This window comes from Lepidochelys kempii, chromosome 1 (assembly GCF_965140285.1).
Source record: "Lepidochelys kempii isolate rLepKem1 chromosome 1, rLepKem1.hap1, whole genome shotgun sequence".
NCBI lineage: Eukaryota > Metazoa > Chordata > Testudines > Cheloniidae > Lepidochelys > Lepidochelys kempii.
This window is the reverse complement of record NC_136380.1, coordinates 209354713-209366762: the sequence shown is the minus strand read 5'-3', so window position 1 is coordinate 209366762 and position 12050 is coordinate 209354713. Positions and strand designations below refer to the sequence as shown.

Below are 12050 nucleotides of genomic sequence, written 5' to 3'. Positions count from 1 at the left end.
CCCTATGAGTGGCAGAATAGGGCAAATGTGCCTCATGCAGTCCTCATGCTGAATCCCTCCCCTGTGGATGCCTCCATCCCCCTGCCCTGGCACCAAGTGTGTGGCAAATGTGGAAGGAAGGGAAAGGAGAAAGGCTTCTAGGGACATGTATTAGTGTGCAAACAATCAAAACCACTGGAAGGTAGAAAAGGAACATTACAACAAACAGAGGTTCACCCTGTTTATGAATAAAGACAAAAGCCTGTTTCAGTATACCAGAGGAGGGGAAAGACCCCCTGGATCCTTTCACTGAAGAGTCATCTTGGGGAGCAGGGATGTTTTCTCACAGGTACTGATGTTCTCATGAAAAGCTGGATTCTGGTTCTCGTGAATCCAACCAGCTCCGCAACAGAATTTGTGGATTTTGGGAGGTGGGGGTGGAGGAAACCCTACTTTATTAGATAGGAGAAGTAACCATGAATAAGTATAGATCCTGGTTCACATTTTATGATTTTGTTTTATATTGTAACTATTTGTTTCCACCACTCTCTCTTGTCTCTATTCTTTCTTAAATAAACCTTCTTTTGTTTTATTTTAAGTGGTCACAAGTGCTGTGTGTTATACAGAAGTGGTGATTTAAGGTAAAATTAATAAACTGGGTTACACTGCTCTCTTGGGGGGAAAGGATCTGGGATTTCTGTGAGTAGCCAGTGTCAAGGGCTGAGTATCACAGGGGAATGATTCAAAGGGACTCAGGGACTGGGGTACACCTACAGTTAACCTGCAAGGGAAGACAGGTCTGTCATAGCCCGGAGGACAGTGCTTGAGTGACTGAAAGGCTGGTGGCATTAGGGAGCTAATACCCAGCTAGCACAGGCTAGGCTACCTCCTGCTAGAGGCAGGGGGTAATGAGGAGACACACAGTCCTGGGCACCCTGAGAACCATCAAATGAGAACCATCACAGTTAGTTAACCCAGTTCACTTAAAACCCTGTGAACATTCTTTATTTTGGTGTAGATTGGCTTATTTCAGTTTAGTTTAAACCAATTCCCAGCTGACTTAAGCTAGACCAAAGTAAGTCCCACGTACAACAAAATATGAGTGTCCACATGGGTTTTCATCACTGTAACTATATCAATATAAATTATCAACTTTAGTTCAACCCATGCAACTGTGCAGGTAGCCAAGGCCTAAAAAGCAAAATGTGACAATAAGTGGGAAGAAGCATCATCCCAGTCAACAGCCTCTGGATAATTTAAAAGGATGGAATGTCTTGTTCCTGAAAGAAGGAAGAGAGAGGACATGGGGGAAGGCAAAAGGAAATAAAGAAACAACATTCTGGGCAGAGGGGAGACAGAAGACATGGAGGGAGAGAAAGGTCTGTCCATAAATTACATAACACATTTTTTGTTGATTTTTCAAGACCCACCTACCACTTGTAACACTGAAACAAACACACAAAATTAAAGACCCACCCTCCCAGCCATTAATGCATGATGTAATTTACGGACAGTCCCAAAGTGGGGTATAGAAGAAAGGAGGAAGAGGGATGATACAGGGGGAAAGTAGCAAATGGCTATACTCTGGATGAGGTGGGATGGAAGGGAAGCAGACAATTGTGGGAAGGGAGAAACGGGATAGAGGAAAAAGAACATGGGAAGAGTGGTAAAAAGATAGCTCATTATTATTAGTTATTTAATAGAGGCAGTGTGCTGGTTGGGTCTGTGTGCATGGCACAGCCACAGGCAGACCCCCAAAGGCGGTGGCTCCTCCCAGACAGGATGGAAAGACCGCGTCTCCAGAAGTAACTCTGAGAGGCAATAGAAGAGTGTATTTTCTGCTTCAGAGAGAGATGGAAACTATTTGTACCAGCAGCAGGATGTTCTGTATCCTATTCCAAAAACAAATACCTGTTGTTAAACTAAGCTTATGCCAGTATCATTATTCAGCGACCCCATATGGCTGCACTGATCCACAAATAAGGAGACCACAGGGTGACCAAACGATTATTTATACAGAGCCATAGGTATGCATGGTGCTCTATACAGAAATAAGGCCTGACCCCTGCTGTGTCCAAGCTTAGCCTTAAAGTAGAGGGGTCTGCGTAGGGTGTGTGTGGAGGGGGGGGGGGGGTTGTGATGATAAGGACATGCAGTGATGTTATGCACACATCCTGATAGTTTCACTTGTTTTTATGTGGGGGAGGACATTTCAACAGCTCAGAGGGGAACGGGGTGTGCTTGTCGGGGGACAGTGGGAGGGTTACACAGCTGGGAGTCTGTTACTGAGGACACTCAAGGCTTTGATAGTTAGCAGGAGCTGCTTCCATGTGTCTTGTTGGTGGGCATTGCATGAACCATTTAAAGCTTGGAGAACTGAACCAGGTGTCGTCCGATTTCTGAGACATTTTGACAGCCTGAAATAAAATACAGGGTTTAAAATGATGATTGAGAGAAAGAATGGTCTATGATTAAGGCACTGAGCTAAGTCTTGGGAGGTCTGGCTGTGCTATAGACTTCCTGTGTGACCATGAGCAAGCCACTTACTCTGTCTCAGTTCTCCATCTATAAAATGGGGACAATAAAACTCTTGTTTTAGCTTGTAAACTCGCCAGAGTTTTCTATGTGTAGGTACAGCACCTAGCATGTTGAGGATTCTAGACACTAATGTACCATAAATAATAATTACATACCAAAAACCTACTTTATAAATAATATTAAGTTTGCAAAAATCAAGCACTCAAAAGTTAGGAAATGCCAGAATTAAGACTGACTGCATAATTTAAATTTGGCCCCCTTGGGCACATGCATTATGGTACAGTCTTTAAGTACGTGATCACATACTGTACTATTATTTCCACAGGCAAAAATGCCTCACTCAGTGCACAGGATGGATGGTGTAGAGGCAAACACATGCAGGCAAGGAAAGGATGGGCTCGTAGTTAAGACAGCTGCCCAGATATGGATTTTTATCCCTGGCCAGCTGGCAGACTTCCGCTATAATGCTGTGCAAATAGACTTAAACGAAAAGTTTTGCAGGTGGCCAATAATTGTGTATCTCTTATTTTCTGTAAGCCTAACTTGAGAGACCTGGGGTGTGATTTTCAAACTCCTGAGCATTCCTGACTGTAACTGATGTTAATGAAACTAGTGGCTGCTCAATCTTTTTGGCAGTAAGGTTATGTGCTCTGGTGGAATGATCATGGATTTCTAGGCCTTGCCAAAGTTTCAATGTGTTGTCTTAGTTTGTTTGTTTCTGTTCTCCCATGTGTAAAGTGGAAGTGATGATATTTTCTTCTCTTACAGGGAAATTAATGTTTTCAAAACATTCCAATACTACGATGGTGAGGGCCACAGAAAAGCCCATGAGGAAATAAATAATTGAGTGTCCAGTCCGGGGTTTGGACGGTGTGCAGTAAACAAGGCCTGGGGCCACACATTGACCAGAAATCACAAAAAAAAGTACTGAGCAGCTGTCTCATTCCCTCAGCATCACCCATGCTGTGCACTGAATGAGACATGGATCCTGTGCAAAAACAGTACAGTCTGTGATGAGATAGTTAAATCTATCAGAATCTATACGCACAAGGGGGCCAAATTAAGGTGGCATGGACATCCTTAATTCTGGCATTTCCTAACGTTCAAGCGCTTGACTTTGCAAACTACATAATTTACTTTAAATGTAACTTCCAGATTGTAAATTCTTTGTTTTTTAAAGGAAAAAGATAAAAATAAATCATATTATATGCAATTGTAACAGCCAACACCATCAGCGCTGCAATATGCACTGCTGCCGCCTGAGCAACGGTACTAGTGAACTACGGTGCATTCCAATTTAGGATGAAACAAAATGTTGAAATATCAGAATTTCCTGCAGGATGGAAATTCCAATTTTTGCTTAGCATTGGTCAGTGGTTTTGCTTGGTTTCAACCCAAACCAGGTGAAAAAGTACCTTCAGCCCACTTTCTCACTGACATTTTGATTCCATTGGTACACAAAACGCAAAGTGTGTGAACCCATGGGAAGCAAAAATGAAAAAGGGTTTTCATGAACCCTAACTGAAACCAGCATGGTTCTAATGCTTTAATCCTGATCCCCAATCCTCTGATCTAATCTCTATACCCTTGTAGTAAAGTGGTCACAGAATCATAGAAATGGAAGACTGGAAGGGACCTCGAGTAGTCATCAAGCCCAGTCCCCTGCACTGTTGCAGGGCCAAGTAAACCTAGATCATTGCTGACAGGTGTTTCTCCTACTTATTTTTAAAAGCTTCCAATGATGGGGACCACGTCCTCCTTCGGAAGCCTGTTCTAGAGCTTAGCTACCCTTAGAGTTAGAAAGTTTTTTCTAATATCTAACCTAAATCTCCCATGCTGCAGATTAAGCCAATCACATCTTGTGCTACCTTCAGTGGTTATGGAGAACATTGATCACTGTCCTCTTTATAAAAGCCATTTTCATATTGGAAGACTGTTATTAAGTCCTCCTTCAGTCTTCTTGTCTCAAGACTAAATATGCCCAGTTTTTTTAACCTTTCCTCATTGGTCAGGTTTTCTAAACCTTCTATCATTTTTGTTGCTCTCCTCTGCACTTTTTCCACTTTGTCCAATCTTTTCTAAAGTGTGGTGCCCAGAATTGGACACAGGACTCCAGCTGGGACCACACCAGTGCTGAGTAGAGCGGGACAATTATCTCCTGTGTCTTACATACAACACTCCTGTTAATACACCTCAGAATCATATTAGCCCTTTTTGCAGCTGCATTCCCTCATATTCAGTTTGTGAACTGCTATAACCCCCAGATCCTTTTCAGCAGTACGACCATCTTCATAGTTATTCCTCATTTTGTCATTGTGTATTTGATTTTTCCTTCCTAAGTGAAGTACTTTGCACTTGTCTTTGTTGGATTTTATCATGTTGAATGCAGACCAACTGTCCAATTTGTCATGGTCATTTTGAATTTTAAACCTGTCCTCCAAAGTGCTTGCAACCCCTCCCTGCTTGGTGTCATCTGTAAATTTTATAAGCATATTCTCCTCTCCATTATCCAAGTCATTAATGAAAATATTGAATAGTGCTGGACCTAGAACTGACCCCCGTGAGACTCCACTAGATGTGCCCTCCCAGTTGGACAACAAGCCATTGAAAAGCACTTTTTGCATACATTCTACAGTTGTGCACCCACCTTATAGTAATTTCATCTAGACCATGTTTCCCTGGTTGGCTTATGAGAATTCAGAACCGTGTCAAAAGCCTTGCTAAAATCAAGGTATATCATGCCTAGGGCTTCTCCCCATCCACTAGGCCAGTAACCTTGTCAAAGAAGGAAATTAAGTTGATTTGGCTTGACAAATCCATGCTGACTATTCCTTATAACCCTATTATCCTTCAGGTGCTTACATGATAGGGTTAATTGGGTTGCCCAGAGTACTATGGGATGGAGCCAGGCTGTACCCCTGTCTTACTTCCTATTTGACTCAGTGAGAGTTTTTCTACCCACTCTGTTTTGATGCATTCATATAAAGCAACAGGTTCCCAGCCTGAATTTCTGTGAATAGAATGATTTTTGTTGCACAGAACCAAGGGTGGGCAAACTTTTTGTCCCGAGGGTCACATCAGGGTTGTGAAACGGTATGGAGGGCTGGGTAGGGAAGGCTGTGCCTCCCGATATAGCCTTGCCTCCTCCCCCTGACTGCCCCCCTCAGAACATCCAACCCATCCAAGCCCCCCTGCTCCTTGTCCCCTGACTGCCCCCTCCCGGGACCCCCCACCCCTAACCACCCCCCCGGTACCCCACCCCCTATCCAACCCCCCATGCTCCCTGTCCCCCCCCCCCCGAATCCCAGGACCCCACCCCCTAACCAATCCCCCTGCTCCCTGTATCCTGACTGCCCCCCCCAAACCTCCGCCACATCCAACCACCCCCTGTCCCTGACTGCCCCCTGGGACCTCCTGCCCTCCCCCCATACCCTTACCCTTACCAGACTGTTCAGAGCAGCAGGACAGGCTTATTTGAAAGCCTGAGAGGTGGGCGGGCACAAGCCGCCCTGCCTGCGCGACAGCATGGCTGTGAAGGACAGGGGAGAGCGGGGGAGGGGCTGGGGGCTAGCCTCCCCGGCTGGGAGCTCAGGGGCCAGGCAGGACGGTGGCCTGACGGATGTGGCCCACGGGCCATAGTTTGCCCACCCCTGCACTAAGCGGCCCTTTTACAAACCCCCTCACTTTGATTTGATCCATCTGTTTGCATGTGGCGCCTTTGTGCTCACTCTAAGGTGGCAATACAGCTTCTCATCAATTACTAATCAAATAGCAAAAAAATCTTACCAGTCAGGGCCATTGACAAATAAAATTCTTCATGTAAAATCTGCAAAACTTCTCGAAGCCCTTCTTCGCCCTATTCAATCAGAGAAAGCAGTGAAGGTAAGAGGAATGCGGTCACCGAGGCCATGTCTACACTACAAAATTACTCTGACTTTACAGAAGTCGATTTTTGGGAACAGATTGTATAAAGTTGAGTGCATGTGTCCACACTTAAGCACATTAATTCGGCAGTGTGCATCCACAGTACCGTGGCAAGCGTCGACATTCTGAGCGGTGCACTGTGGGTAGCTATCCCACAGTTCCCGCAGCCCATTGGAATTCTGCGCTGAGCTCCCAATGCCTGATGGGGCCAAAAAATTGTCACGGGTGGTTATGGGTAAATATTGTTAGTCAACCCTCCCTCCCTCCGTGAAAGCAACAGCAAACAATCATTTTGCACCCTTTTCCCTGGATTACCAGAGCAGACGCCATAGCACAGCAAGCATGGAGCTCACCATTCAGCTCACCGCAGCAGTTATGACCATCGTAAACATCTCGCACATTATCGTGCAGTTTATGCACAACCAGCACCCGAAAAACCAGGTGAGGAGGCGACAGCAGCACGGTGATGAGAGTGATGAGGACATGAACACAGATTTCTCTAAAACCGCGATCCCCAGCAATTTGGAGATAATGGTGTTACTGGGGCAGGCTCATGCCGTGGAACGCTGATTCTGGGCACAGGAAACAAGCAGAGAGTGGTGGGACCGCATAGTGTTGCAGGTTTGGGATGATTCTCAGTGGCTCCGAAACTTTCACATGCGTAAGGGCACTTTCATGGAAAGTTTTGTGACTTGCTTTCCCCTGCCCGGAAGCACAATAATACCAAGATGAGAGCAGCCCTCATAGTTCACAAACGAGTGGCAATAGCCCTGTGGAAGCTTGCAACGCCAGACAGCTACCGGTCAGTTGGTAATCAATTTGGAGTGGGCAAATCTACTGTGGGGGTTACTGTGATGCAAGTAGCCAACGCAATCATTGAGCTGCTGCTATCAAAGGTAGTGACTCTGGGAAATGTGCAGATCATAGTGGATGTGTAAACGTGGGCTTGCCATCGCTGGGCCTGGGTCTCACAGCCGTGCTAACAGGTCCATACTGCAGTGCGCAGACCTTCTGACTCAGCTCTGTGGTTTGAGCTGCGTCCACACGACAAAATGACAGGGCTTGGACCTGAGTCACAGCCGGACTCAGGCTCTGGCCCACCCCTCTGGCAGCATCCTAAGACCCGTGTCCCGCGTGCTCGCTGCCCCGGGTCAGACCAATTTGTGTGTGGACAGAAGGGGCGCTTGGGCTCACACCCAAATCACAGCCTGGGCTAAGCTGCAGTGTGGCCATGCCCTGTGTGCATGGTGTCTCTGAGTGTCACCACGCAGGTGGTGTCGGAGAGAAGGCTTTGGATTCTTTGAGCATGGGATGGTGTTCCAAGAAGGAGGAGTGCTAGGCAGAGACGGGCTCCACCTAATGAAGAGAGGGAAGAGCATCTTCGCGAGCAGACTGGCTAACCTAGTGAGGAGGGCTTTAAACTAGGTTCACCAGGGGAAGGAGACCAAAGCCCTGAGGTAAGTGGGGAAGCGGGATAACGGGAAGAAGCATGAGCAGGAGCGTGTGAGAGGGGAGGGCTCCTGCCTCATACTGAGAATGAGGGGCGATCAGCAGGTTATCTCAAGTGCCTATATACAAATGCACAAAGCCTGGGAAACAAGCAGGGAGAACTGGAGGTCCTGGCAAAGTCAGGGAATTATGATGTGATTGGAATAACAGAGACTTGGTGGGATAACTCGCATGACTGGAGTACTGTCATGGATGGGTATAAACTGTTCAGGAAGGACAGGGAGGCCAGAAAAGGTGGGGGAGTTGCACTGTATGTAAGGGAGCAGTATGACTGCTCAGAGCTGAAGTATGAAACTGCAGAAAAACCTGAGAGTCTCTGGATTAATGTTTAGAAGCGTGAGCAACAAGGGTGATGTTGTGGTGGGAGTCTACTATAGGCCACCGGACCAGGGGGATGAGGTGGATGAGACTTTCTTCCGCCAAATCGCAGAAGCTACTAGATCGCATGCCCTGGTTCTCATGGGCAACTTCAATCATCCTGATATCTGCTGGGAGAACAATACAGCAGTGCACAGACAATCCAGGAAGTTTTTGGAAAATGTAGGGGACAATTTCCTGGTGCAAGTGCTGGAGGAACCAACTAGGGGTAGAGCTCTTCTTGACCTGCTGCTCACAAACCGGGCAGAATTAGTAGGGGAAGCAAAAGTGGATGGGAACCTGGGAGGCAGTGACCATGAGATGGTCGAGTTCAGGATCCTGACACAAGGAAGAAAGGAAAGCAGCAGAATACAGACCCTGGACTTCAGAAAAGCAGACTTTGATTCTCTCCGGGAACTGATGGGCAGGATCCTCTGGGAGAATAACATGAGGGGGGAAAAAGAAAAGGAGTACTTGTGGCACCTTAGAGACTAACCAATTTATTTGATTTATTTATCCAGGAATCCAGGAGAGCTGGCTGTATTTTAAAGAATCCTTATTGTGGTTACAGGGACAAACCATCCCGATGTGTCGAAAGAATAGTAAATATGGCAGGTGACCAGCTTGGCTTAACAGTGAAATCCTTGCTGATCTTAAACACAAAAAAGAGGCTTACAAGAAGTGGAAGATTGGACAAAAGGCCAGGGATGAGTATAAAGATATTGCTCGGGCATGCAGGAGTGAAATCAGGAAGGCTAAATCACACCTGGAGTTGCAGCTAGCGAGAGATGTTAAGAGTAACAAGAAGGGTTTCTTCAGGTATGTTGGCAACAAGAAGAAAGCCAAGGAAAGTGTGGGCCCCTTACTGAATGAGGGAGGCAACCTAGTGACAGAGGATGTGGAAAAAGCTAATGTACCCAATGCTTTTTTTGCCTCTGTCTTCACTAACAAGGTCAGCTCCCAGACTGCTGCGCTGGGCATCACAAAATGGGGAAGAGATGGCCAGCCCTCTGTGGAGATAGAGGTGGTTAGGGACTATTTAGAAAAGCTGGACGTGCACAAGTCCATGGGGCCGGACGAGTTGCATCCGAGAGTGCTGAAGGAATTGGCGGCTGTGATTGCAGAGCCATTGGCCATTATCTTTGAAAACTCATGGCGATAGAGGGAGGTCCCGGATGACTGGAAAAAGGCTAATGTAGTGCCCATCTTTAAAAAAGGGAAGAAGGAGGATCCTGGGAACTACAGGCCAGTCAGCCTCACCTCAATCCCTGGAAAAATCATGGAGCAGGTCCTCAAGGAATCAATTCTGAAGCACTTAGAGGAGAGGAAAGTGATCAGGAACAGTCAGCATGGATTCACCAAGGGCAAATCATGCCTGACTAATCTAATGGCCTTCTATGACGAGATAACTGGCTCTGTGGATGAGGGGAAAGCAGTGGACATGTTGTTCCATGACTTTAGCAAAGCTTTTGACATGGTCTCCCACAGTATTCTTGTCAGCAAGTTAAAGAAGTATGGGCTGGATGGATGCACTACAAGGTGGGTAGAAAGTTGGCTAGATTGTCAGGCTCAATGGGTAGTGATCAATGGCTCCATGTCTAGTTGGCAGCCGGTATCTAGCGGAGTGCCCCAAGGGTCGGTCCTGCGGCCAGTTTTGTTCAATATCTTCATTAATGATCTGGAGGATGGTGTGGATTGCACCTTCAGCAAGTTTGCGGATGACACTAAACTGAGAGGAGTGGTAGATATGCTGGAGGGTAGGGATAGGATACAGAGGGACCTAGACAAATTGGAGGATTAGGCCAAAAGAAATCTGATGAGGTTCAACAAGGACAAGTGCAGAGTCCTGCACTTAGGAAGCAAGAATCCAATGCACTGCTACAGTCTAGGGACCGAATGGCTAGGCAGCAGTTCTGCAGAGAAGGACCTAGGGGTGACAGTGGACGAGAAGCTGGATATCAGTCAACAGAGTGCCCTTGTTGCCAAGAAGGCCAATGGCATTTTGGGGTATATAAGTAGGGGCATTGCCAGCAGATCGAGGGACGTGATCGTTCCCCTCTATTCGACATTGGTGAGGCCTCATCTGGAGTACTGTGTCCAGTTTTGGGCCCCACACTACAAGAAGGATGTGGAAAAATTGGAGAGAGTCTAGCGAAGGGCAACAAAAATGATTAGGGGTCTGGAACGCATGACTTATGAGGAGAGGCTGAGGGAACTGGGATTTTTTAGTCTACGGAAGAGAAGAATGAGGGGGGATTTGATAGCTGCTTTCAACTACCTGAAAGGGGGTTCCAAAGAAGATGGATCTAGACTATTCTCAGTGATAGCAGATGACAGGACAAGGAGTAATGGTCTCAAGTTGCAGTGGGGGGGATTTAGGTTGGATATTAGGAAAAACTTTTTCACTAGGAGGGTGGTGAAACACTGGAATGCGTTACCTAGGGAGGTGGTGGATCCCCTTCCTTAGAAGTTTTTAAGGTCAGGCTTGACAAAGCCGTGGCTGGGATGATTTAATTGGGGATTGGTCCTGCTCTGGGCAGGGGGTTGGACTAGATGACCTCCAGAGGTCCCTTCCAACTCTGATATTCTATGATTCTATGGATGGCTTTGCTGCAATGGGATTCCCTAACTGTGGTGGGGCTGTAGATGGAGCGCATATCCCTGTCTTGGGACCGGACCACTAGGGCAGCCAGTACATAAACCGCAAGGGGTACTTTTCAATGGTGCTGCAAGCACTGGTGGATCACAAGGGACGTTTCACCAACATCAATGTGGGATGGCTGGGAAAGGTTCATGACGCTCACGTCTTCAGGGAACTCTGGTCTGTTTAAATGGCTGAAGGAAGGGATTTACTTCCCAGACCAGAAAATAACTGTTGGGGATGTTGAAATGCCTATAGTTATCATTGGGGACCCAGCCTACCCCTTAATGCCCTGGCTCATGAAGCCGTACACAGGCAAACTGGACAGTAGCAAGGATCTGTTCAACTATAAGCTGAGCAAGTGTAGAACGGTGGTAGTGCGTGCATTTGGACATTTAAAGGGTCGCTGGAGCAGTTTACTAACTCACTCAGACCACAGCGAAACCAATATTCCCATTGTTATTGCTGCTTGCTGTGTGGGCCACAATTTCTGTGAGAGTAAGGGGGAGATGTTTATGGCAGGGTGGGAGGATGAAAACCCGCCCCCTTGGTTGCCTCTAAATTCCCTGTAAGCCGTCTGCCCTCCTCCCTTCGATCACAGCTTGCTTGCAAAGGAAATAAAGTCACTATCATTTAAAAAACATGTATTCTTTATTAATTGATTATAAAAATAGGGAGATAACTCACAAGGTAGCCTGGGTGGGGTGTGGGAGGAGGGTAGGAGGGAAGAAAAAGGCCACTTTAAAACTTCTTGAATGACAGCCTTCTGTTGCTTGGGCTGTCTACTGGGGTGGAGTGGTTGGGTGCTCAATAAGGTCTTGAGCACTTTACAATCATATGATTGGCTTAAAAGTCATGATTTTTTTTATAAATACATTTTAGTTTTTTTCTTTTTCTTTTTTGGTTTTTGAGTCTTTAGATTTTACATTTTCATACCACTCTTCATAGCCATGAGCGCTATAAATGTACTTTAAAAAACCCCTGAAATTCTCAATAATCACAAGACTCCTCACAAGAGTTGGGAAAGTTATGTCACAGAGCAAGGTAACCTACCATCTGGAGAGTTGGAGTCTTTTACTCAGGGTAAACACTGCTTATCTGC

At 46.4% G+C, this 12050-nt stretch overlaps 1 protein-coding gene across 3 annotated transcripts in view; it reads right to left on the bottom strand.

Moving 5' to 3' along the window:
* Positions 1 to 1975: 1975 nt before the first annotated feature.
* The window catches only part of HAO2 (hydroxyacid oxidase 2), a 29347-nt gene continuing 19272 nt past the window's right edge, over positions 1976 to 12050 (bottom strand). For all 3 annotated transcript variants that reach the window (XM_073310462.2, XM_073310472.2, XM_073310480.2), the window contains 2 exons: positions 6304 to 6373; positions 1976 to 2396 (listed from right to left, as the gene is read on the bottom strand). In XM_073310462.2, the coding sequence (XP_073166563.1) occupies positions 2341 to 2396; positions 6304 to 6373 (126 nt within the window). In that variant the 3' untranslated portion in view covers positions 1976 to 2340. The remainder of the gene's footprint in view (positions 2397 to 6303; positions 6374 to 12050) is intronic.